Here is a 27,635-nt window from a genome sequence, read left to right on the forward strand (position 1 = left end):
TAAAATATTTAAGAAAATTCAAACAATCCAACAAAGTCACATACTTGAGTACATGCTAATATAAATTGCACAGAACACATTTATTTTTATAATTTATTATAATAATTATAATTTTTTGATTATATAACTATAATTTTTTGCAAATTGCAGATGATTTAAAATAAAATTTGATGATTTGAGAAGGACTGACTCAGGTCTTAAAACAAAAGGACATAGTTAACAAAATTATTTTCTGACTTATAGTTAGAGTACCATCTAGAAAGCAATAACATACCATAACATTTTGTGCAAATTTGAGCAAAAAGTGCACTAATAACTTCATTATTTGACATGGAATAAAACTGTTATTTTTTCTATGATAGCTGCTGTTTTTTAGTTAAAACAAGGGGCACTGCAATCATGTATGAGGTGAGTATAAAGTGCATGAATACTGGAATCATAAATGCATTCATACAGGACCTTTCAAATGTTACAAAAGAAAAAATGAAACTATTTAATTTTACAGTTTAATAAAGTTCAGAAGCTAAAGGTGCAGAAATGTAAAGTACAGTAAAGTAGTATATCAATCGAATGAACACATAAAAAATTGAGGTATACGAAACAGCATTTTTACATTTTTCGGAAACACAGGAAGCCCATACACATGCACACCTACACACATATAAGTGTAAAGCACTACACTTAAGTCAGTGCTGACAATACTTACTGCCACAAATGCAACACGTCTTTTTTTTGAAAATGTAATGCATGAGATATGGGACTGTTCAAAACTGTTTTGAAGTCTAGGACAACTAAATATATTTTTATAAGGATGTTGTGTGCAATCTTTGGTGCTTAAAATAATTTTTCTTTCCTTTCATCCAAGTTGTCTAATTACTTTATTTTACAGAGGGAAACTGATCCATTAAAATAAACAGCAAAACCAGGGTGGAGTGGTTCAGTAAATGTTGTGTGCACGGTGTACAAGTGGGTAACTGTATCAGGAGAGATTTCAAAAAAGGACAAAATGCCTGCTGGCCAGTCCAGATATACTCCCATGACACCAGCGGAGTTTCTACTTCTAATAAAGTTTACAAATGATTTGTTATGAGCAAAATTGTCCGGATTTTTAAAGCACCAAGACTTTTCATTGTCACCAAAACCATAGTCAGAAGAAGAATAAGAGGAAAACTCAGGCATCCTGTTGATACTTTTATATGCCACTGCAATATCTGCAGAAAAATACTCAACCTCCCAATAATGGCGACCTGTCAGACCTTCTTCACACAGAACCTGATCTTCATGAAATCTTTCCGGATGATCAGGATATGGTTGGTTCTCTGGAACAGCCTCTGCCTTTCTGTTCTCCTCGGTTAAACGAATGCTCACAGATGCTGTGTTTGGGTCAAGTGTCAGGTCACAGGCATCTGTAATCAGTGCAGGAAAAACAGTGAATCATTTGTAACAGCATTATCATGTCAGTGTGGTTTCTGTCTGAGTTTATATTAGCTAAGTTCTGCTCTGTTCTGTTTCATCATAATTACTGAGTTATTATGAGGCTTATCTCTAAATATTCAGGATGTGAAATAAGCGGCGAGCTACAAAATAAAGTCAAAATTATGGTATTGGGGCCACAACTTTAAGAATTACTACCAATTACACACTTGTTCAGATCAGAACAAAACTAGAAGCAACTATTAAACTTAATCAGGTAGATAATTCAAAAAGGTTTTGGTAAACATTTGCATTTACTGTTTAGAAATTACAGCCATTTTTATACAGTCTTCCAGTTTCAGAAGCTCAAAATGAATTAGACAGCCTGACATAATCGGAGAAATAAGAGGGCGGAACCGGCTGTTCAAACCCCCCCAAGGCTGCCCGCTGGAATCGAAGCGATGGGACGAGGCGCGACCTCTCACAACGAACGTAATATGGTCAACACCTTGGAGACGCTTGCATCGGCTGTGAAGGCTCAAAGCAACAACATTGAGCGTATGGGGGGATACATCAGAGAGAGGCCTGCTCAAAATGGGACCCATGAGCGACAGTTGGAAGACATCGCGGAACGGATCACTGCAGCTGTGAGGTCTCAGAATCAAAAGAATGACAACACCATGGAACAGAAGTTTGATACCATCATGGGGAGGCTCGCGGCTCTCCAACGGGAGATCGAGAGGCCAGTGTCGGAGTGTTAGGGCAGCCTGAAAATTCTCCTGGCTGCTCGCATGGAAATTTACAAAATCAATATCGAGATTGCGGACCCCCATAAAGGCGCCAGCTGCAGGCCCAAGGCTGGAGCCGAACAATCACTCCCTGATAATGACTGTGTTACGGCTATTCTTCCCGCCCCATGCAAGGACACCTGGATTGGCTGGAGGACTGTTTACTTAGCCTGATAGGCCGAAGGACACTGTCTCAGCTGAACTATGGACACGCACACACATACACTTACACTGATAAGCACTCACTCATCCCCCCTCCCTTTCCAACGCCTCCGATGCTTGTGCCCTACCGGGGAAGATGGCAGTCAACTGGACCAGCGCAGATATGCTGCAGGACCGGATGCGCTGTCTACACCGGCTCTCTCTTACCCTTTACCCGCCCCTGTTGCTTGTCTTGTGTTTCTATGGTGTATTGATAGTCATGTGCTTTTGTGCTGAGGTGTTTTTTCTGTTATCAAACTGTTCTCCCACTAGGAGCTCAGTCTGAGTGGAGTTTTTTTTCTCCTCCTCTTACCTCATGTAGTGTATTTTCGTTGTTTTCTCCTATCAGCCTACCTTTCTGACATGTCTGCCCAATGTGATGTTTGTGTAAAGTTGGTCAGAAGGTTCCTTTGTAAGTGCGCATGCGCCATTAGCGTGCTGCCTGCTGTAACCCTAATTTCCCTCAGGATTAATAAAGTATTCTGATTCTGATGATTCTGATAATTTTAAATGGAAGAATTTTTTTTAATCATTTTAGGATGAAAATTCTCTGCAGTCAGTTGAAACCTAAAGTCTACAAGCCACAGACATCACCAAATGCTGTGCTTACACTTTTGAGATGCCCTGCCAGGCTTTTACTGTAGCCACCTTAAGTTGCTGCTCATTTGCTCAGTTTTGCATCTATAATCTGAAAAGCATAGTGCATTGTTTTCTGGCAATGTCTAATTTGACTTTCCTGTTATTGAGTGTAACCATTGGTTGCACTTTGTTGTAAACCCTGTATTTCCATTTATGAAGGCATCTCTTGATTGTAGAATTACATTACGACTCTCTGCCACTGGTACCTAGTTGGCTTGGCCCATGACGACTTGACTCTGCTTTTAGAGTTTGCAATTTGGCGGTAATACCTGGTACTAGGCCCTTCTATATATAATTTTTAGAAGCCTGACAAAAAGAGAAATGGCTACACGGAAAAAAAACACTGTGGTGTCTGACAAAGAGCTGTAGGCCAAGCAGCTTCCCCTCAATGCCCTTCATTATAGTGTTGTGTTTTTGTCACACTCAAATGATGTCTAAAGACTTTCAGCCAATTCAAGTCAACTCAGCCAAGTCAAGTGAAGTTGGTTTTCTTAACTAAGGAAATAATTCTGTCATCATCCACTGTCAGGTGCTGGGTCTGTGACTGAGCATTGTGAGTTATTGTTATATTTTTGTGATTTCTTAGGTATATTGAAGGTATGTTAAGTTCTTGTTGTGGCTGTTGGATTTGAGTTACCTTGTATTTTGTTATTCATTGTTTTTGGTTAAGTCCATCCAGTCAGAAGGTCCTAGGTTGCCTAGTTATAGCTCCTTGTTTATTTAAAATTTGTTGTGTCATCACCTCCTGTGTTAAGTCTCCCTTTTTGGTTAGTGTGTCTTACTTGTCATGTTTCATGTCAGTGTGGTTCATGCTGTCAACATTGTGTCATGTCTGCGTACCGTCATGTTTCCTGGTTATTATGAAGGTCTTGTTTCTATGTTCTATGTGCTTAGTTTCACATCCCCTGTGGTGTCATTATGATTTATTGGGTCAGCTATCTCCTCATGTGTTTCCACTTCCCCTGATCGCCCCTTGTGTGCATTTAGCCTGTGTGTTTCCGTTCAGTCATCCTCAGGTCGTCTGTGTATTTACCCTCCACATCACGTCAGAATTAAACCGTTCACGGTTCTGCTCAGATTATGTTCATGTTTCTGTTCCGTTATTCACAGTTTCTCACATACACCAGTGCAGAATCGTGTTCATTTCACAGTTTCATAGTCAGTCATAGTTTCTTCCAGTTTAGGCTTTAGTTTAGTTTTTTCCCCATTCACTTTTCCTTGCTTTGTGTATCCCTGTAATCAGCCACAAATATAGGCTCGCTTTCTGTTAATCCAAGTTGATTTCCACATCCATTGTTGTCTGGTTTTGGGTTCATCATTCACGCAACACACAGTCAGCTCCCGCTGGCCATGACATCCACTTTAATTGTCTTCTGTGGTCTTTCAAGCATTTTGGTGTTGCTTAGCTGGCTAGTTCATTTATTTCTTTTAAAGTATGAATCAATTTGTCTAATTTGGATATTCCTAAAGTTTTAATATGTTTATTTTATTTTATTTTTTATGGTGGCCTCTTTCACTTGCACTGAAATCTTTTTGGGCCTCATAACTTTCGTTATGGTGAAAAACCATGGCTTTTCTGGTAATTGTCCAATGAGACTCTTAAAACTGGGGGACTAGAAAACTGTCTACTTCATTGTTCATTAAAAATATTTTTTTCTAAAAATTCTTTAACTAAAGTCTGAACTTCAGACATGTGGCAATTGTTCAAAAACTATAAAGAAAAGGAAAATATTTAAATTAAGTGAATGTCTCTATTTAAAAACAAACAAACAAACAAAAAACTCATGATGTGATATTCTAGTATATAGTATATCAGAAATCTGTTCACTATTTTTATTACAAATTATATCAGTAAGGAAGCTGACTAAATATTAACTGATAATTTATGGCAAAGGGGTGGGATTAAATAAGTGTATACTTCTTCCCACTCCCTTTCAACATGTAAATTAATCAGAATGTTTTTTTGTATGTAATTTGTGTAGTATTTTTTGTCTCTCTTATTTTCTTTTCTAAATGTACTTGTATATTGTTCACATGTTGAAATAAATTACCAATCAATCAATCAATCAAAAATACACCGTGATGGTGTACAAAGGCAAATCTGCAAAAACTTTGTCTTTTTCAGACAAATTATAGACTCAACTGTATGCACTGAGGCCCACAACAGGATGCTTTTTCAAGATGCGTATATACTGAAATCCTGATTTGAAAGATATCTCAGGACATCCAAAAATATGCATTTACACTAAAACACATGCAAATCAGAAGAATATAAATGATAGCTGTAAAAAAGCAAAACCACCTGTTTAGCTTTTGCGAGGATTTTTTTATCTGTAAAACATCTGTAAAACTTATCATGAAAACAAAGGTGTCATTGACAACAAATTAGTAGATCCACAAATTATGGATACAGACTCTTTTCAGAGTTAGAGGTACACTTAATGTACTTATTAACATACAGTTCAATGGACTACATTAGGGTGCACTGGTGCACGCTTTGCTTGAGATTCTTTCATATGTTTGACATCCAGCTAAAACCTTGAAAATATGTATACATTTTTAAATCAGCGACATTGCATTGGACAACAAGTAACTCACATTTTAAACAAGGTTTGAAAAATCAGATCTAACAGGCAGATATTTATGAAGGGCAGGCTATAACAGACATGCTCATCAAGGACCGCAGGTGTCTTGGAGCAGAGGAACACATTGGATTGTTGTAATTCTCTTTTGCATATGCAATGCCCATTCACTTCATTAGTTTGATTTGCAGTTGCTTCACTAATATAATTCATTAATGTTTTTGCTTAAACCTAATACTGATATTATGAGGCGCGCACATAATAGCATTGTGTGGTTTTTCTAAAAATGTTTTCTGTTATATTAATTAGGTTTCTTTCTTTGCTTTACCTGGTTTGCAGAGGTGGCTGTTTCCTGTCTGGGCAAAAGGTGTGGCTAAGGCCTTTGAAAACAAAATGCCTACTCAACAGGAACAACCAAGTGCTTATCAGAAACAGGGATGTTTTAGGTTTACTTATGTTATTCTGTGCTTAGTTAGTATGGTTAGGTGTTTGTTTTTGTTTTCACCTGTTGTGTGTAAATGGTTTGGCCAAACCACTATAAAAACTACCCTCACTTTGTTTGGTTAAGTTTCTGGAAATTACTTTTTGTAGAGTTATATTTAGTTGACCTCTTTTGTGGGCCTGCTAATTATATTTTTGAACTGTCTTTCTGAACTTTTTTTTGAGGGTTAAAATAAAGAAAACTCATTTTGAAGACATTTTTACCTGTCCTGCCTTGGCTGCTTGGTCCCTCACTCTGGACCATCAGCTTCCACGCTGGGATCTGCTGCACAAATTCTCACTCACCCCAGGGGCAGAACAAAACTTGTAAGCCCTAATCTGTGTCTTCATTTCTCCAAGAGAATTGCCAATCGAAGAAAGGGATCCAACACGAAACTCAAATCAAGGGGTACACTAATTTTCCACAATCACGTTCAGTTGCACAAATAAACTAAAAACTTCCACCAGCCACACTGCTCATAGCCACAGGAGGGAAAATTGACTGCTCTACGCCATTTTGGAAAAGTTCAGAACCTTTATACATAGCATATCACAAGCAGATTCAGTGGGAGATAAATAAAGTAGCCTAGAATAAGCATCTACAATCTAAAGAGACACATAGTTGAGTACATCGCTATTTTCTCTGAACATTTAGATCCATAAAATATTAAGTTTCACTAACAACGGACGGGCAAAACTGAGAGTTCTGGAGGGTAGTGCATGCTCTCATTTCACAAGTTGTCCTGCGTTTTCCCAGAAAGACAGACCACACAGTTTAAACCTGTGAAAAAGCTTTTTTAAGAGAAGAAAGATTCACACTATGTTTCTCTAAGTTAAAAACAAATCAAATTTACCTTTCAGAGCAGAGTCTAAAAAAACAACATTAAATAATTTGATTCTGCGTCTATAAAAGTAATTTCTGTTTGTATTAATTCACACTGAAATCTGAAATACTTGCCACGCTTGATAAAACAAAATTAAATAATATATTGCCTGTTAATTACACATCTACGTTTTAAAGATGGCATCAAAGTCAGTATACTGTATTTGTCTTACATTTTGAAATTTAGATCCCAAAAACACTTGGTTTTACACGGACAAGTAAACGTGACAGCTGGGTGGGGGCAGTTGAGGGCACACACGAACACGTGCATAGGTGTCCGGCTTCTCAGGAAACAAATGCTTTTGATGAAAGGACATACTGAAGGTTTAGACTGCATTTTCTCAGACATAAAGACTACACATGACAGGCAAAGGGCAATAAAAGCTCTCAAAGCAAAACAGGTGAAATAAACAACCACAGAGGACACTTGAGGAAAACACCCTGCTGTTAAAACAAGTAAAAAGAGTCGCACAAACAAACCCCAAATACAGTAAGATTGCTTCTAACAAAACCAAATAGGTCTTCCACTCCACATAAGGCTTTATTCTCCATTCAGATCGCTGACTAAAAAGCAAATAGGTCTTCCTATAAGGCTCCTCCATAGTGTTAGAATAAAGCGACATTAAATAATTGGTTCCTCCATAGGGATGGGTATCGCCAAACCGGTACTTTTGAAATGGTGCCAGTGCTTAAACGGTGCTCAAACCGGTGCTTAAAGAATGGAGAACAAAAAATTGGTCCAAAAACCTCTCATGTTCAGCTGTTTTTTTGTAAAAAGATAACAATGTTAGCCTTTTCTGCAGCTATGGGGCATATATGGTATCACTCTTGGCTGGAAGCAGTGCTTAAACAATGGAAAAAACAAACTTTGTCCAAAAACCTCTCATGTTTAACTGTTTTCCACTTTTTCTTTGGTCATTTTAGCCTTTTTGGCCAGGGTGAAGGGAGTACCTGCCATCAAACAAGAAGACAGCCGCATGTAACTATGACGGTGTTTGCTAGTTCACCTTACATGCATTAATGTAATAACGTGGTTAGCCTACTCAACGTAAATTACACACGAACAACATTAAGCGACTCATGCAGAGAAGAACGGCTGCTGCTGCCATCATCATCCGTCATCATTTCTGCTACACTGGCAGGGCTAGGGGCCAGGACTCTCCTCTTCGTGTTTTTGGGTGATGTTGCTAACTCCGGGTCCGATAACAGGCACCACACCCGCAGTAGATGTGCACGGTGTGAGGTCTCGCAGCAAGCTATCAAATACGGCGCATTTCTCGGCTTTTAAAAAAAAACGCTATGCGTCGCCAGGTGTTTCATCGGATTTGAGGTGTTACCTCCTTTGACAGTATCACAGTATCACCTTAAAGCACTTGTTGCATGCTGCTGAGTTTGCATCTTTTGCTGTGAAGTACAGCCAGACTTTTGACCGCTTCGCCTTGGGAATTTTTAATCTGTAGCTCTGCTCTAAAAGAACGTACGTACCTGGCCCCGCCTACTATCCTCGGAAACGTAAAATGATTGGCTAGAATCTAAAGTGTATCACAGCTCAGGAAAAAAAAGCACCGAAATAAAGCACCGAAATGTGCGCTGCTTTTCGGTCTGGTTACTACCGTTTATGTCAGAACCGGTGCCATGATACCGGTACCCATCCCTATTCCTCCATCTATAAAAAGTCATTCCTGCTTGTAAAAATTTACACTGAAAATTAAATTAAATTAATTAAAACACACGCCAGGAGGAGACGGTTCTGGACGGTGCGTGTGCATGCGCATTTACGTGTGCATGAACGTGCATGCATGCATGGGCGCATTCTTCTCCAATCACATCACAGATGTAGAATATCATGAAGAAAAAATATTTTCTTACACTGTCTCAGTAGCTTCAGATCAACCCAACATTCTTCATTGTGGTCCACACTGATGGACAAACAAACATTGTTGATTATGAAAAACAATAAAAGTGAATCAGAAATCAGTATAAAGTGTTATAAAAATATAAAACTGTTCTAAACAGAACAGTTTTTTTTCATACTTGAGATTTTCCAGACTGCAGCACAAATCCTTCTGTTTTTCAGTCAGCAGTTTCACAACTTCTTTGGTGAGGTTATTGAAGCTGAGGTCCAGATCTTTGAGGCTGCAGTGGTCTGAGTTTAGAGCCAAGACCAAAGAATAGCCTCCATCTCCCGTCATTTTACAAAATGACAGCCTACAAAAATCGAACAGCAGATGTGTGTTAAATGATCAGGGCACATTTTCACTTCCTGTCATGGCCTGAGCATAGAGCTGGGCGATATAAGATTTTTTCATATCACGATATGCTTTTTTCATTTCAGGCGATAATGATATATATCACGATATAAGCCAAATAACTATATATGTAAGATTTAAATGTGCTGTTGCTCACAAGTAAAATGTGAAATAATCAGCAGCTTGTTTTGATTTAAATATTTATTTCCCATAATAAGTTCAACAGGGCAGATGTACTTAAAATGAGGCTTCAGTTTAGGCAAAATAAAGGCAAATATTACAAACTACACAAAAGGTAGCCGCTAAAGCATTTCAGTTTCAAAATAGAATAAACAAAACAGACTACTAAATTGTCAGTTCCACTTGGAAACAAAATATTAATTCTAAAAATAAATCTTAGTTTATTTTACAGAAGAAGAGACAAAATTGACTAACTTATATAATATTGCTTTGGAAGCGCTGTCTGAGAGAAATGTTTATGTCCAGGGAGTTGGTAACGAGGATCCATTACCTTAATTAGCTGCTTGAATCCTTCATTTTTGTGTTTTGTTTATTGGTAGCATGTCTTTAGCAAGACAGTAAGCTATGGCACTCGTTATGTTGCTATGTCTCTTAGCTTTTTTCTCATATGGTAAGACACCCCTTTGCCATATGCTTCACAGGGATTCCCCTGGTTGTTTTCGATGACGAATTAGCGCTTTCAGTCAGAGATTGAGCGTGCTCTAGTGGGTGGCACTGCTTCAGGTGATAAAAAAGGTTTGTTGTATTTCCAGACTTTGTGGGAACATGCTTTCGGCACAATTTACAGTGCACATTACTCTGTTTTTTGTCAGATTTCAAATAGCCGAAATACCTCCACACTACGGAACTTCTCTGACCTTTCCTTTCGACAATCTCTCCGGCATTGGAACCGTCATCTGTGTTCTCTTCGGTAACCTGGTCACCTAAGCTCTCGGTTGATTTTTCTCTAGTCGGCACACTCATTTCCTTCATTACCTGGCTGCATGGCGGCTGGCTGCTTCCCAAACAAATACACATGTGCGGCTTGGCACTTGAGCTGTACGTAACAGGTTACATGACGTGACACTGCGGCTGTGATTGGTTCGGCTCTGTGCTACTTAATTTGTATTGGCTATTCATTTTTTATAAGAGCGGAAGAGAGAGAGAGATGAGGTCTATCGCAATAGTTTCATTTTTCTATCGAGAAAGTTATTTCGCAATACATATCGTTATCGTTCTATCGCCCAGCTCTACCTGAGCACCATTTTATTAGTCTTTTTTCAATCTCCCTTTGGACATCTAGCATCATGTGTGTGTCATGGTCCCACGTAGAGTGCCTTTTGCTGTGCTCTAGCTTTAGATAGATAGATAGATAGATAGACCGTTTTACAAATGCAGACTTAATCCTTTTTTTGCAATTGCTAAATCTAGATATACTGTGATAACATGGTTTGAAGTTAAATGAGATTTATTATATTAACCTGAGTGTTTTTAAACCACAGTTTGGGTTCCTCGATGCCTGAGATAGTTCCATCACTCCCTGGTCCAGCAGATCATTGTAACTCAGGTCCAGCTCTTTCAGGTGCGAGGCTGTAAAGCTGATTGCTGAGGCGAGTATCTTACAGCCTTTCTCAGTGAGTCTGTTATGACTGAGGCTGACAGAAAAATATAGGAATATAATCATTAACAAAATTTTTAAAAATATTAGCAATTACATTTTTTTCAGTAATTCTAATCTTATCACTCACATACACACAGATATACATTTATACACACACACACACATGTATGTGTGTGTGTGTGTGTGTGTGTGTGTGTGTGTGTGTGTGTGTGTGTGTGTGTGTGTGTGTGTGTGTGTGTGTGTGCTCATTCATTCATTCATCCATCTGAGAACTATAAGACAGGCTGTTTCTGCTCTCAGAATATTGGGTCACTTAATGTAATTGCTGGTTCTTTGATAACAGAGTGAAGTGTTTCACTATGGGAATCACCCTGACCTAACCAACTACGGAAGCTTTAATGACACCACGTCTGTCTATGAAAGACTTGTTGAGCCGTGCTCAGGGCTCCACCCCCTCCTTCTAACACGACCGACCAGTCCCATTCCAAGCAGATTTCTGTGCCCAAGCAAGGGGGAAGTGTTGGCGAAATACCCCTCTCTGTTATCAAAGAACCAGGGATTACATTAAATAACCTAACATTCTTTTTTTAACTTAGCTCAGTGTTTCACTATGGGAGATATGGCACCCTCCCAGATTGCGCCAGCTTCCAAAGCTACGCTCCAGTACAACTCCAGGATCTCAGGTCAAACCTGGGGCACTACATCCAGCCTATAAAACCGGACAAACGTGTGTGGTGTAGCCCAGCTTGCTGCAGCGCAAATATCCTGGACTAACACCTCTGAACAAAGCCCAGTATGTGGCCACACACCTAGTAGACTGAGCTCAGTGTCCCGGGGGGGGCCTGCGAGCCCTTACAGCTATAAGCCAGAGGTATGGCTTCTACAATGAGCTAGCCTCTGGCGTGGTAAGGGCCTGCCCTTGTGAGGGGAGGCCCAGGAAACAAACAGCTGATCTGCCTTCCTGAATCCAGCTTTCCTGTCAACATAAGTACAGGTGCTCTACTGTAGAGCACCTGTATGATCTTTCCATCACCTTAGGGACAAAGGCTGGGTTAGGCATGCTTTAGTGAGTACAGGAGCCAGCTGTAAACAAGAGGGGTGGATAGACAGAGCCTGCAATTCACTTACTTGCGTAGCTGTGGTTAGAGCTAACAGCAGAGCGGTCTTACGAGATAAACTACAACTCCCCTGCCCCAAAAGGCTCAAAGGGGTGGTGGGAGAGGGTGTCTAAACCAACTGACAGATCCCATAAAGGGACCAGTGGTCTAGAGACTGGGAGCGTTTGACACAGACCCCTCATGAAGCGTCATACAAGTAGGTGGTGACAGGAAGGTTTATCACCAAACCCCACATTGCAGGCTGAGATAGCTGCCAAACAGACCTTTATAGTGGAAAAAGCTCTCCTTTTGTCGAGCATGTTCTGAAGAAAACACAACAGCTCCACCACTGAACACTGAAAAGGGATTGCCTGCTTTTCATGGCTATTAAAATCAGCGACAGCCCCTGATCCCTCACTCTGATCAGTGTTGGGGAGATGAAGCTGAGGGGAAGGAAAGCATACAGTAGTGTGTTTGGCCAAGGATCAGCCAGCTCATCCACGCCCAGTGGGGCATCTGCGTCTGACAGGGAGAAAAACAGTGGACAATGTTTTCTCGCAAGGCAAAGAGATCTATCTATATCTGCTCCACCACCTGTGGGTGAAGTCTCCATTCTCCGAACAGTGGATTCCCTCTGGACAGGAGATCGGCCCCCCTATTTAGAATTCCTGGCACATGAGTTGCTCGAAGGGAGAGAAGCTGTGTGCTGCTCCACACAATTGCTTCCCTGGCTAACCTGTGTAGTTGCCGGTAACTACACAGTTCTTAAAAGCAACTACCATGGAGTTGTCTGTTTTCACTAAAACATGTTGCCACCGGAGATATGACAGAAAATACTGTAAAGCTAAGAGCACTGCGCTGCGCTCCAGCAGATTTATGTGATTCAGAGCCAGTCGCCACGACCAAACGCCATTCACTGCTCTGCCCATCATAGTTGCACCCCAACCTGACAGGGACAGTCTATGGTCAGAGTCCCCCTGGATGATACTGCCCCCAGAGGTACCCCCGCAGCGAGAGCTGTCAGGCTCCTCCATGGCCGAGAGCCGCAATACAGGACTGTGTTATTTTTACACTGTGACCGAGATGTGGGTGAGGGCAGAGCCGCAGAGAGGCAATTCACTGCTGAAAATCCCTCATCATGAGCAGCTCCAAATGTACCACGATATCACCGAGACTATGAGGCCAAGGAGGCGGAGACAGTGTTGAAACTGCACAACTTTCCTCCACTGAAAGACGACGTCACCTTTGTCTCCTGGAAGGAGTTGGGGCTGTCCCCCTCACAAAGAGCGTAAGCTCCCCCAGCTGGGGACAAGGAGAAATGGCAGTGATTTTCTTTTGTTTTTATTTTCTTTCCAGAATGCTTGCCCCAAGGTCTTGGATTCTCAACTTTGACCTGGTGAGCAAGCGGATTGAGGGCCTCCCTTCTCCTCTCTCTATTCTGGCCCCACTCTGTCTCCCTCTCACAGCTACTGCTGCTGCCGCAAAGCAGCTCTTGGCACCTGCTGAGGTTGTGGGTTAGGGGTTCTGGGCAAGCAGAGATTGAATGCTTTTCCCTCCTGCTTTCTGTGGGTGCTTGTCTCTCTTATTTTCTCCAGGGTAGGGCCAAAGAGACCCTTGGTCGGGTCATAGGCTGCATCCATGACCTCAGCCTTCTGAGCATCATCTAAGCCTGACAGGTTTAGACACATGTCTCTCTCACCCGAGACTGCAAGGCCCATTACACGCCCACAACCTTGGACTGCTCTCCTGGAGGAGCGAAGGATGAGATCATTAACCATGCAGATTTCATCCCAGAGGGCTGGATTTAGGGAACCCGAATCCAGCTGACAGCCCATGTCTTCTAGAATTTCTGACTGAGGCTGGTGGGAGCCTCTTGCCATCATGCAGGTTGTGTCCTGCCCCTTCGATATCCTGGGCGGCTGGCCATGGGATACCTAGCAGCCCATTTGCAGACCTTGTATAAATTGCTGTACGCCGGGGGTGCAAATTCTGCCCCATTCAGTGACCTGGACTGCTGGGGAGGGTAGGTGGAGTCATGCTCCTCTTTATCATACATGTCCTCTAGGTTGAGTAGGTCGAAGTTGGCATCACCCTCTCCGTCCTCGCCACCCGACTCGCCCACGTTTTGATCAAGGAAGTCCTCGAACAATGGGGGCATGAGCAGGGACTATTCTTTCATCATGTCCGCCCAGCTCATGGAGGCTCGCCGATGACGGATGTCACTCGTAGCAATAGCAGCCGACAGGTGGGGGTCCAAAATGTTCATTGCTGCTACTCTCAGCCTCCTTTCCAGGACTTTCTCTGGCATAAACGCACAATGGGGGCATCCCTGAGGGTCCACCAGTGAAGCCTGAGCATGCTTGGCACCCATACAGATAATACACATTGTATGAGGGATGCAGCCTCTTTGGCCTTTGGTTCTGACCCCTTGGCGGGGGTAGGAGCCGTAGACATAGTTAGCGGAAAGGGGGTGAGACCAGGCTACACCAGGCTCATCGCAACACATTAGCCTGTTCGTAGTCAGAGCTAGCAGTGGGGATTAAATCCAAGCTAGTCGTAGCGGGAGTCAGGTCATTGTGATATGTTAGCTGCATTCTGCTAGCCAATATCGTTAGCAACTTAATGCTAACCGAACCCTGAGGTTGACTAACAAGCTAATGCTAGTGAGACACTAATACGGTTTGTGGCCTGCTAACAAGTTAAAGCTAGACGGACACTGAAAAGGCTCGCCGTAACGCGTTAGCCTAAGTTACACAAAGTCGGCTACCTTGCTAACTAAAACCAGGAACTGCCTGAACAGATCACCTAACACGATTACAGTTCACCAGAGTGTAACTATAAGTACGCTTCTTTCGAAGGACAACTTAAATTTCACCATAACCCTTACTGGGGAAAAGGTAGTTTAAGATTTAAAAGACATTACAATTGTTGTAATTACGTTAAAATCAGTGTTATTGACTTTAAGATCACAACCTGATTTAAAACAGAATCTAGTATAAAAATTCTTGCCTCTAGAAATAGCTATATGATATTAAGAGAATATGGCCGTGCAGTCTTTCAGTACAACTTTGTCCAGCCACTGGTAGGATTTCTGGATATCAGCCATCTCCTCTATCTGCCGGTGGTACATATTGTGCATGGGCCTGTCCTTCCATGATAGTTCCTCTTTTTCCTCCTCTTTCTTGGGTTTCTGCTGCCTGAGGTATTCACTGAGCATGCGTGACTGGTCAGGGCCATCTTCCTGATGTAGTAATGGATGTTCGTTGTCTCATCCTGGACTGTGGTGCTGACACTCACCAGTCCCCGGCCTCCTTCCTTCCGTGTAGCATACAGCCTCCAGGTGCTAGACTTGAGGTGAAACCGTCCATGGGGAAGAGCTTCCTTGTCTTGATGTCGATGGCTTCTATCTCCTCCATTGGCTAGCTTATTATCCCAGCAGGGTACCTGATCATGGGCAGGTTGTAGGTCTGGATAGCCCGGATCTTGTTCTTACCATCCAGCTGACTCCTCAGGAGTTGGCTACCTTGCTAACTAAAACCAGGAACTGCCTGAATAGATCACCTAAAACGCTATATATATATATATATATATATATATATATATATATATATATATATATATATATATATATATATATATATATATATACACACACACATACATAGATAGATAGATAGATAGATAGATAGATAGATAGATAGATAGATAGATAGATAGATAGATAGATAGATAGATATGTACATATACACACACACACACACTATATATATACATACAATTTTTTGCTATTTTAAACTCAAAAGTAAAAATTCTCAAGTATCTAAATCCTGCTTCAATTGTTTTTTTGATGCAGTGCTTTACCTCAGTACCTCCAGTCTACAGTTTTTGTTCTTCAGTCCATCTGAGAGGATCTTCATTTCCGAGTCTTTAAACTGGGTGTAGTTTAGTTCCAGTTCTCTCAGGTAAAAAGGTTTGGATGTGAATGCTGTCACCAGCATTTTGCAGATTTCCGCAGTCCTATAATGTCGGTTCATTCTTTTGGCACAGAGGATAAAAAACATTAGATTAGATATAAACATAGATTATACTATCCAAGTTTTAGCAAATGTCCTTCTAATCTAAGAAAACAAGACACTAAGTTGTGAATTTTAGTGACTGTGGGGGGAGACACTTTTACATAGAAGATTTTGACTAATTGTTAATCTTTTAAACACTGTTTACAATTAGAGTTACTGTATGGTGTCACCTCACATGTATCCACTTAAATCAGCAAAGGCTGTTTCTCCTCTGCCAAACAGGACCCACTACTGCAGATTAGTGCTCCCATTCTGAGCCAAAGCACTTTACATGAACACAAAATTTATTCATCCCCAGAAAACTTGGTGATCCACAATCTTCTCCTTTAGCTACAGGGAAGAAGAAGCTCTAGTTCTGACCACTGGGTATTTTTAGAAGGTTCAATTCAATTTCACTATCTACACCCAGGCCTGGTTACTTCCGGACCTGTTGAATCAAGACTTCCTTTAACTAGAACCTGTCTGACAAAGTAAAGTAGGCTAAAAGATTTCAAAAAGCAACACATCATACCACGATATCTTAAACTGACCTGAGCTTCTCAAGTTTAGGGCAGCCTAGACCAACAGACAGTACAGAGAACAATGAGTCCTCAAGTATGTCACCACTCAACTCTAGTTCTCTTAGATTTGAGATGACTGATTTTATGGCTGATGCAAAATCTTCCATCTCTCTTTCTGCAAGCCCTTTGCCAGAAAGACTGCAAGACCAAAGGACACAAAATCAAAAGAAATCAGTACAAAATGTTACAAAACAATCATATAAATATGATAATTTTACTAACCTTAGAGCTTCTAGTTTACACTGAGAATTTTTCAGTCCATCAGCCAAGGTTTCTGCACATTTATCCGCCCTACTGCCAAAAGTACTATTCACTATGTGCAGTTCAGTTAACACAGAGTGTGGCATGCAAAGAGCTGAAGAGATAGTTTTATATTCCCAAACACCAACATTTACACCTGAGATTCTGTAGAATTAATAAAAGGACAATTGTTTAAATATCAGATACAGTTTTTAAAAGCATACATTATTTCTTAACTTAATAGAAAATTGTGAACTCAATAAACCCCTTTTCCATCTGCACCCTGACACAGTCCAATATTACGGGATTTCCATAGGGGAAAGGATTTAGTTTTCCCTAATTGAACATTTAAAAAAAAAAAGATCAATTAGATCTTACAATTTCATTTTACTTATATAGAACCAGTCCACAACAACATACCAAATCAAAATAAGCATTAGATGTTTCAAATATTCCTTTTGTGGCACACAAAATGGTAAAGGCGCTGATTAGCTAACTGTAACACCTCCTGCAGCGTGAAAAGAACAATATTTTAAACAGATGACTGATGTCAAAATGCCAGATAAATCAGTTAACATGAATGTATGGATTAAAAAGTCCGGTCCTAGGTAAAACTGCATAGGACAGGGTATTCAGGAACTGAGCATAAAAGTCACATAGTTGGTATCTGGTTCTGTTCAATAACAATAATTGTAAAAAACAAAACAAAACAACAACATACAATTATAGATAAAGTGCGGTAAACTGAATAACATTCTTGTATAAAGCACCAACTCACCTTGCTTTTCTGCAGTTTCTCACAGCTGGAAGAAGTCTAAAGATACCTTTTCCTGATGGTCTGTATTTCTTGAGATTGAATTCATCCAGAGGTGTGTTTGACATCAGAATCAAGTCAGCCAGAGCTGAACACTCAACAGGAGAGAGCGGTGATTCAGGAAAACAATTTGGTTTCAGATACTTTCGTACTGAATCATGTAGGGAATTGTCTTTCAACTCAGTCAGGCAGTGGACAAGGTTTTAGACATCTTTCAGCTGAGCAGTCAAACAAATCTATTTCTAATAGACTTGACCGAATTTCCTCAATATTTGTTGAATGCTCTTCAGTCTGCTGAATCAGGCTTTGAAGTGGTTCTTCTGATGATTGTAGAGACAAGCCAATAAGGAACCTGAGGAACATGTCCAGTTCTCCGGTCGTTCTAGGAGCCGAATTAGCTATTGTAATTTCAATCAGTTCATTCAAAGGTAGATCCACTGGAACTGTTTCCAAGATAGACTTGAGCTCTTCATCAGACCCTTTTAGCATGAAATCCTTGAGACTTTCAGAATCAATTTTTTTATTTACAAAACTGTGATATACAAAGAGAGCAGCAAAATACTCTTGAACTGTGAGATGCACAAAGCAGTAAAGTTTCTTTGTTAGGAACACACTCTCTTCTTTGAATATTGCTGTACACAACCCACAGTAAACTCCAGCTTTCGTTATATCTATGTCATACTTCTTCAGATCTCCAGCAGTGAATATGATCCGGCCTTTTTCTAGTTGCTCAAAAGCCAACCTGCCTAATTTCAAAATGAACTCTTCATTTGACTTAAAGATCTCTGCTGTATCAGGCTCTTCCTGGTTGCCATATTTTCCATTAGCTATCGTTGTCTGAATAAGAAGGAAGTGTGTGTACATCCCAGTAAGAGTTGTGGGTATTTTTTGGTTTCCATCTTTGGTGTTTCTCATTTTACGCATCAAATACTCAAAAACATCTACAGCAATCCAACAGAAGATAGGTATGTGACACATAATGTACAGGCTCCGTGACATTGTCATGTGTTCAATTATTTTTTTCAGCGACTGCTTTGTCTTCAACTCTCTTTCTATTTTTTGTGGATCATCAAATCCTCTGACCTCAGTCCACTGGTAAACATACTCACGAGAAATGCGTTGAACTGCTCCTGGTCTTGAGGTAATCCAAACAAGTGCAGAGGGAAGAAGATGTTTCCTGATAAGGTTGGTCACCAGAGTGTCCACTGAGGACACCTTCGTAGCATCATCCAGTATTGTGGTCGTTTTGAATTTCAGCTGAAGTTGACTTTCATCGAGACCATCAAAGATGAACAAAACTTCACGATCAGCCAAAGCTCTCGCAACTGCTATGGTTTTAAGTTCTGGATGGAATGTTTTCACAAGGTTCTCAAAGCTAATCTGATAATCTTGGACCAGATTTAGCTCCCTGAATGGAAACATAAAGATGAAGTCCAAGTCCTGATTGGCTTTTCCATCTGCCCAGTCAAGGATGAATTTCTTCACAGAGACAGTTTTTCCAATGCCAGCAATTCCCTTTGTCATCACAGTCCGAATTGCTGTCATGTCCTTGTCGCCTTGCACATGTTTAAAGATATCATTACAGTTGATTCAAGTACCCTCAACAATTTGATTCTTTATCTTCAATCTCCCAAATCTCATGTTGTTCATTGACATGTTCACTCTCTCCTTGTATAATGTAGAGCTGTGTGTAAATTTTATCCAATGATTTTTCATCCATACGAGACTTTTCATTGCCTTCCAACTCCCACTGACACTTTTGCCTTAGATATTCTTTGTTCTTTTTAAAGACCTCCTTGATGACATCTTCTGCTGTAGGTAAAGAGGAAAACCACCAATTTCAACCAAAACACATAATTTTAACGTTAACTTGGTCATTTTGACCTTGGTAAAGGATAAAAAGCCCTCAGAATGGCTGCAATAAGTATCTTAAATAAAGCCTCAAATCCAAACCTGTATTTTATTCACAATAGAGCATATAAAAAATGATCATCAAATGTTTAAACTGTTGTCTGATACATCATTAAATGTTTCATTTAATAATTTATCAAATGTTTCAGTTGTTTTAAGGTCTTGATTGTAGGCAAAAAACCTCTTCTATTATGAAGCCATGCCACAATGCCGTTATAGATGAGGAAACTGCCAATTCCTTAGGCAATAATATAGTTGGTCCCTCTCCTTAATTGGTCAAGAGGATATGGTGTCCATGTTTTCAAAGAATGAATTCAAGGCTACGTCCACACGTACCTGGGTATTTTTGAAAACGCAGATTTTTCTATGCGTTTGCGCCTTTCGTCCACACGTAAACGGCGTTTTCGGTCACTGAACATATACAAAGATGGCGCCGGTGAGGTCGGCTGCCGTCACGACTTCTCCGACCACTTTTTCTTTGTTTTTGTTTTTTAAGTTAGTTTTCAGCGTTTCTAAATCGGCAAAATCATCACCATTGGGTACATTAGGTATGACAGTGACACTCTTGTTTCTATTGGGATACAATGTACTCACAATTCGAAGATTTTAACTCCGGATCCGAGCTGGCCGAGTGAGATCTTGAGGGCGAACAAAGGGAAGTGGCGGCGGCCTAGAGGGAAGCAAGCCGGCGTCAGGAAACAGGCTGAGAGCTCGTGCACACCGCACACCTCTGCCTAGCATCCTGCTCGCCAACGTCCAGTCACTGGAGAACAAGCTTGATGACCTCAGGGCCAGGATAAAGTTCCAGAGAGACATTCGGGACTGCAATCTCCTCTGCTTCACCGAGACATGGCTGAACCCTGCGGTGCCGGACCACGCCATCCAGCCGGCCGAGTTCTTCTCGGTTCACCGCATGGACAGGACACGGGACTCGGGGAAGTCAAGGGGAGGCGGCGTGTGTTTAATGGTGAACAACAACTGGTGCAACAGTGCGAACATTGTTCCTCTCACACGCTCCTGCACACCAAATCTGGAACTACTATCCATCATGTGTCGTCCTTTTTATCTACCTCGGGAATTTAAATAGGTCATTGTAAGTGCCGTTTATATTCCACCACAAGCGGACACGGTCACCGCCTTATCCGAGCTGCATGAGGCACCCACACAGCACCAGACACAACACCGGGACGCTGCGCTTATTGTGACGGGGGACTTTAATAGTGCCAACCTCAAACGCGCAGCGCCGAACTTTTATCAACACATCACCTGCCCCACCAGAGGTGAAAGGACACTGGACCACTGCTACACTACGGTCAAGGACGACTACAAGGCACAATCCCGCCCTCCATTTGGCAAATCCGATCACGCCGCCATCTTCCTCATGCCAAAATACAAACAAAGGCTGAAACAGGAAGTTCCGGTTCAGAGGAAGGTCGCGCACTGGACGGATCAATCGGTGGCCGCGTTACAGGACGCACTCGATGACGTAGACTGGGGCATGTTCAGAAACAGCTCCGATGATGATGCCAACGTGTTTACGGAAACGGTTGTGGGATTCATCAGGAAACTAGCGGATGATACCGTGGAGACAAAGACTATCATAACGTTTCCCAACCAGAAGCCGTGGGTGGATAAAACCATCTGAGATCCCGCACCGCTGCCTACAACACGGGACTCATGACGGGGGACATAGACCCGTACAAAGCCGCGTCATATAACGTGCGGAGGGCGGTGAAAGAGGCGAAGCAGCGCTACGGGAGGAAACTAGAGTCACAACTCCAACAGAGTGACTCTAGGAGCCTATGGCGGGGACTAAGGACAATAACGGACTATAAAGCACCAACAACCGGTATGACGAACGCGGCCGTGACTCTGGCAGACGAGCTGAACACTTTCTATGCTCGCTTCGAGGCTGCAGCTAAGGACTCCAACAATGCTAGTGTTAGCGGCGCTAACGGCTGCAGACAGGAAGATACTGCCAGCACCGGAAAAGTGCTCGTCATCTCTGAGCATGAAGTAAGGAGAGCCTTCAAGAGAGTGAACACCAGGAAAGCAGCAGGACCAGACGGCATCCCAGGTCGTATCCTCAGAGACTGCGCATACCAGCTAGCTCCTGTGTTCACTGAGATATTCAACATCTCTTTATCTCAGTCGGTGATCCCCACATGCTTCAAAGAGTCCATCATTGTTCCTATCCTGAAGAAACCCCACCCTGCTTCTCTCAATGACTATCGCCCTGTAGCCCTCACCTCAGTAGTGATGAAGTGTTTTGAACACCTGGTCAGAGACTTCATCATTTCTTCACTACCAGACACACTGGACCCACTACAGTTTGCTTACCGTCCAAATTGTTCCACAGACGATGCCATCTCTCATCTCCTCCACACATCACTCACTCACTTGGACACTAGAAGGGGGAATTATGTTAAAATGCTCTTCATAGACTACAGCTCTGCATTTAACACCATAATTCCCTCCACATTCACCACCAAGCTGGAGCATCTGGGACTCAGCTCATCTATGTGTCAGTGGATCTCCAACTTCCTAACTGGCAGACCACAGGCAGTAAGGATGGGCGGACATGTCTCAGCCTCCACCCCTCTCAGCACTGGAGCCCCCCAGGGGTGTGTTCTGAGCCCCCTGCTGTACTCTCTGTACACATATGACTGTGTGGCCACTACCAGCTCCACCACCATCATCAAGTTTGCTGACGACACCGTCGTGGTGGGCCTGATCTCTGATGTCAACGAGACGGCCTACCTGAAGGAGATTAGGAATCTGGAGAACTGGTGCCAGAGGAACAACCTCCTTCTAAACGTCAGTAAGACAAAGGAGCTGATAGTGGACTTCAGCACTAAGCAGGAGAGGAACTACCAGACCCCCGTCATCAACGAGTGCCCAGTGGAGAGAGTGGACAGCTTCAAATACCTCGGAGTTCACATCACGCAGGACCTGTCATGGTCCTGTCACATCAACACCGTGGTGAAAAACGCCCGTCAGCGTCTCTACCACCTCAGACGCTTGAGAGACTTCCAACTGCCCTCCAACGTGCTCAGGAACTTTTACTCCTGCACCATAGAGAGCATCCTGACGGGAAACATCTTAACCTAGTTCGGGAACAGCACCATGCAGGACAGACGAGCTCTACGGTCAGCTGAGCGCACCATCCGCTCCGAGCTCCCTGACCTGCACTCAGTCTACAGCAGGCGGTGCTGGACCAAGGCCAGGAAGATCGTGAAGGACCTCTGCCATCCCAACAACAGACTGTTCTCTCTGTTGAGGTCAGGAAAGCGATTCCGCTCCCTGAAGACCAACACAGAGAGACCGAGGAGGAGCTTCTTCCCGCAGGCGATACGGTCTCTCAATCACACCACCACACAGTACTGACCCACACATATGGTTCTTACACACACACTGGACATTCTGGACATTGTTTTCACTTCATCACTTAAATCACTTTAAGCATATTTGCACTGCACAAGACATAATGTGGATTCCACAACACTGGTCACTATATTCTTCATTTCCACTTAATACTTGTACAGCTGCTGTTATTGTGTGTGTATATATATATATATTTATTTATTTATATTTCTTCATACATTCTTATATAGTTCTATACTGTGTATTGTGTATTTTGTTGTACAGTTATTTTATTTTCAACTTTAATTTATATATTTTATCTTATTCTTTCCCAGTTAAATTTACCCTTCATTCTAATTTGTGTTGTACAGTTATTTCATTTTTTATATTTTATATTCTTATATTTTATTCCTTCCTAGTTAAATTTACACATTTCTTAATTTTTCATATTTATTTCCTATCTTATTCATAGCCCTTTCCTTTTTTTTTCTTTTTTTCTTTAGGTCACGAGCAGTTGTCTGAGCATTTCACTGCATATCGTACTGTGTATGACTGTGTACGTGACAAATAAAATTTGAATTTGAATTTGATTTGAAAACTGAGATTTTTAAAAACTCCGGCCAGGGTGGATATTTTTGAAAACTCAGTTTTTGCATTTACGTGTGGATGAGAAAAACGGAGAAAACGCAGCGTCAAAGGTGTGCGCCTTTTTTGACGTCACACTGTGCACCGCGTTATTGTTTCGGTGAAATGAATTTCTACAATACTATTACTGTTAATTGTACTCTCTGCAGTGTTTAAATGCTTACATATACACACACAGTTACTGTCCCTCCACACATAGGACTCGGTTCTGCTTCTATGCCCCATCCTTGTTTACTATTTCCCACCGAGGCTTCTAGACTTCTGATTGGCCAACATTTCTACACTGTCAGGAACATATTGCCACCTGTTGCTTTGGCATGTTCCTAGCAGCGTTTTCGTTCATTTCTGCATTTACGTGTGGACGGGATTATTTTTTAAAACGAAAACGGAAAATCTCCCCCCAGGGGGGCCTGGCTAAACTTTCAGGGAAAAGGGGGGCACAAAGACATACTTTTCTTTCTTATTCTCATTTAAAATGTCTAGCTTTTAATAAATAAATTATCCGAATCTTACACCCAAAGTTTTAATCTGATGTAAAATGTATAGAAGTCCATTACTGTATATAGTAACTATTGAGTCTAATATACCCTAGTAAGCTATAGTACTTTTTCCTTTGGGAAGGTACAATCTGTGCAGTCTCCAATTCTGTTGAAGAAAGATGTTGAATCTATTTAATTATTCTTGAAAAAGAATTGATTTCTGTGCATTTTTTTTCACACTGCATCAAATGAAAGTTTATTACGTCGATTAAGCACCACGAGGTGGTGGGTGGTTCCCTTTTTTTTTTTTTTTGCTGGGTGTTTTAAAGCCCTATTAGTTAGGTTGCTTACTCTTTAAAATACCAGAATAGGGAGGATGGAGTAGGTTTAAGTTTATTAGATTGATCAGTATTGCTGAACTATGAAATATTTTGGGTGCAGTGTATTTTTTGCATACAGGTATAACAGAATAGCTTTAGTGGTTTTTTGTTTTTTTTGTTTTTTTTAAACTTGAGTATTAACTTATACAAAAAGCAGCAAGATATTGAATAAAACAGTTTTATTGATTAAAAAACACAATATATCGGATTCATATCGGTATCGGCAGATATCCAAATTTATGATATCAGTATCGGACATAAAAATGTTGTATCGTGCCATCTCTAAAATATATATGTTAGATTTGTATTGTTGATTGTCATTTATGCTTAGAAATATTTACTTATATATGCTTAGAGTTTTGTAATTAGTTGTAGATTGGTAGAGGTTTTGATCCTTGATAGTCTGCAAACCTTGTGTGTATTGCCTTCGTGCTTTCATGTTATATGACCCTTTGAAAAGCAGTAACACACACACACACACACACACACACACACACACACACACACACACACACACACACACACACACACACAGTATTCTTTGTTCACATGTATACCTATGTAAGATGCTATATGTTAATGACCCTATGCATATTCATGTAACCACAATAAAAGGAGTGCTATGGGGAGCCTGGCTGAGAGTCTGACGGAGGTCAAGTGGTGGAACGACACTTGGCTCCAGGCAGGTCTCCCTCATGCATGAGAAACATGAAGAACTTTGCCTACTTCGTGTCTTGCTTGCTGTGTAATTATATTGTCCTCAACGTTCCAGCGAATAGGTTCAAGCTACAAACATATATATATATATATATATATATATATATATATATATATATATATATATATATGTAAAAAAAACACCCAGCACGCCCCTGCGGGCGGTTTATCCTTCAAGCTCGGGTCCTCTACCAGAGGCCTGGGAGCTTGAGGGTCCTGCGCAGTATCTTAGCTGTTCCCAGGACTGCGCTCTTCTGGACAGAGATCTCCGATGTTGTTCCTGGGATCTGCTGGAGCCACTCGCCTAGCTTGGGAGTCACCGCACCTAGTGCTCCGATTACCACGGGTACCACTGTTACCTTCACCCTCCACATCCTCTCGAGCTCTTCTCTGAGCCCTTGGTATTTCTCCAGCTTCTCGTGTTCCTTCTTCCTGATATTGCTGTCATTCGGAACCGCTACATCGATCACTACGGCCATCTTCTTCTGTTTGTCTACCACCACTATGTCCGGTTGGTTAGCCACCACCATTTTGTCCGTCTGTATCTGGAAGTCCCACAGGATCTTAGCTCGGTCATTCTCCACCACCCTTGGGGGCATCTCCCATTTTGACCTTGGGACTTCCAGGTTATACTCGGCACAGATGTTCCTGTACACTATGCCGGCCACTTGGTTATGGCGTTCCATGTATGCCTTGCCTGCTAGCATCTTGCACCCTGCTGTTATGTGCTGGATTGTCTCTGGGGCATCTTTACACAGCCTGCACCTGGGGTCTTGCCTGGTGTGATAGACCCCAGCCTCTATGGATCTTGTGCTCAGAGCTTGTTCTTGTGCTGCCATGATTAGTGCCTCTGTGCTGTCTTTCAGTCCAGCTTTGTCCAGCCACTGGTAGGATTTCTGGATATCAGCCACCTCCTCTATCTGCCGGTGGTACATACCGTGCAGGGGCCTGTCCTTCCATGATGGTTCCTCGTCTCCCTCCTCTTTCTTGGGTTTCTGCTGCCTGAGGTATTCACTGAGCACTCGGTCAGTTGGGGCCATCTTCCTAATGTATTCTTGGATGTTCGTTGTCTCATCCTGGACTGTGGTGCTGACACTCACCAGTCCCCGGCCCCCTTCCTTCCGCTTAGCGTACAGCCTCAGGGTGCTGGATTTGGGGTGAAACCCTCCATGCATGGTAAGGAGCTTTCTTGTCTTTATGTCAGTGGCTTCTATCTCCTCCTTTGGCCAGCCTATTACCCCAGCAGGGTACCTGATCACGGGCAGGGCGTACGTGTTGATGGCCCGGATCTTGTTCTTACCATTCAGCTGACTCCTCAGGACTTGCCTGACCCTCTGCAGGTACTTGGTGGTTGCAGCTTTTCTAGCGGCCTCTTCATGGATCCCTGCCTGTGGGATCCCCAAGTACTTGTAACTGTCCTCTATGTCTGCAATGTTGCCTTCTGGTAGTTCAATCCCCTCAGTTCTGACTACCTTCCCTCTCTTTGTTACCATCCGACTACACTTCTCCAGTCCGAACGACATTCCAATGTCATTGCTGTATAGCCTGGTAGTGTGGATCAGTGAATCGATGTCTCGTTCACTCTTGGCATATATATATATATATATATATATATATATATATATATATATATATATATATAGATCCCGGGAATAACATCGGAGATCTCTGTCCAGAAGAGCGCAGTCCTGGGAACAGCTAAGATACTGCGCAGGACCCTCAAGCTCCCAGGCCTCTGGTAGAGGACCCGAGCTTGAAGGATAAACCGCCCGCAGGGGCGTGCTGGGTGTTTTTTTTTTTTTTTATATATACATATATACATGTGGAAAAAAAACTCCACTCAGACTGAGCTCCTAGTGGGAGAACAGCTTGATAACAGAAAAAACACCTCAGCACAAAAGCACATGACTATCAATACACCATAGAAACACAAGACAAGCAACAGGGGCGGGTAAAGGGTAAGAGAGAGCCGGTGTAGACAGCGCATCCGGTTCTGCAGCATCTGTGCTGGTCCAGTTGACTGCTATCTTCCCCGGTAGGGCACACGCATCGAAGGCGTTGGAAAGGGAGAGGGGATGAGTGAGTGCTTATCAGTGTAAGTGTGTGTGTGTGCGTGTCCATAGTTTAGCTGAGCCAGTGTCCTTCGGCCTATCAGGCTAAGTAAACAGTCCTCCAGCCAATCCAGGTGTCCTTGCATGGGATGGGAAGAATAGCCGTAACACAGTCATTATCAGGGAGTGATTGTTCGGCTCCAGCCTTGGGCCTAAATCCATAATTCTCTTTTAGGTTTTAGAGAACGACAGTGGGAGGCTATTCCAGGGAAAGTAATGCACACAAGACAAGACAAGGACAGGGAAGATAAGGGTGAGGAGGAGAGGAGAAAAGTGCGACCGCCTTCGCTGAGAGCTAAAGAAGAAGATTATATATATATATATATATATATATATATATAGCCACCTCCTGTACATGGATGACATCAAGCTGTATGCCAAGAGTG

General features: G+C 42.0%; 1 protein-coding gene across 1 annotated transcript; it reads right to left on the reverse strand.

Annotated features, from left to right (window-relative positions):
- Window positions 1-214: 214 nt before the first annotated feature.
- Window positions 215-18,457, reverse strand: LOC308411556 (uncharacterized protein). The gene is made up of 8 exons (XM_080905493.1): window positions 17,608-18,457; window positions 16,812-16,994; window positions 16,560-16,727; window positions 15,815-15,988; window positions 10,717-10,890; window positions 9,021-9,194; window positions 8,856-8,905; window positions 215-1,406 (listed from the first exon to the last, which is right to left on the reverse strand). Exons 1-8 carry the CDS (start codon window positions 17,709-17,711, stop codon window positions 874-876), a joined length of 1,560 nt encoding a protein of 519 aa, XP_080761619.1. The 5' UTR covers window positions 17,712-18,457; the 3' UTR covers window positions 215-873.
- Between the last annotated feature and the right edge of the window lie 9,178 nt (window positions 18,458-27,635).

Source organism: Rhamphochromis sp. 'chilingali' (assembly GCF_963969265.1).
Source record: "Rhamphochromis sp. 'chilingali' genome assembly, chromosome: 15".
Lineage (NCBI taxonomy): Eukaryota > Metazoa > Chordata > Actinopteri > Cichliformes > Cichlidae > Rhamphochromis > Rhamphochromis sp. 'chilingali'.

Bases quoted from the DNA above. Each gene is read 5' to 3' on its own strand.
- LOC308411556 (XM_080905493.1), bottom strand. From the start codon at position 17,711: ATGTCAAACACACCTCTGGATGAATTCAATCTCAAGAAATACAGACCA. The intron at 15,989-16,559 runs GTCAGTTTAAGA...CTGTGCCAAAAG, and splicing joins CCTAAACTTGAGAAGCTCAG to AATGAACCGACATTATAGGA. The intron at 9,195-10,716 runs GTTAATATAATA...CGATTTTTGTAG, and splicing joins TGTGGTTTAAAAACACTCAG to GCTGTCATTTTGTAAAATGA.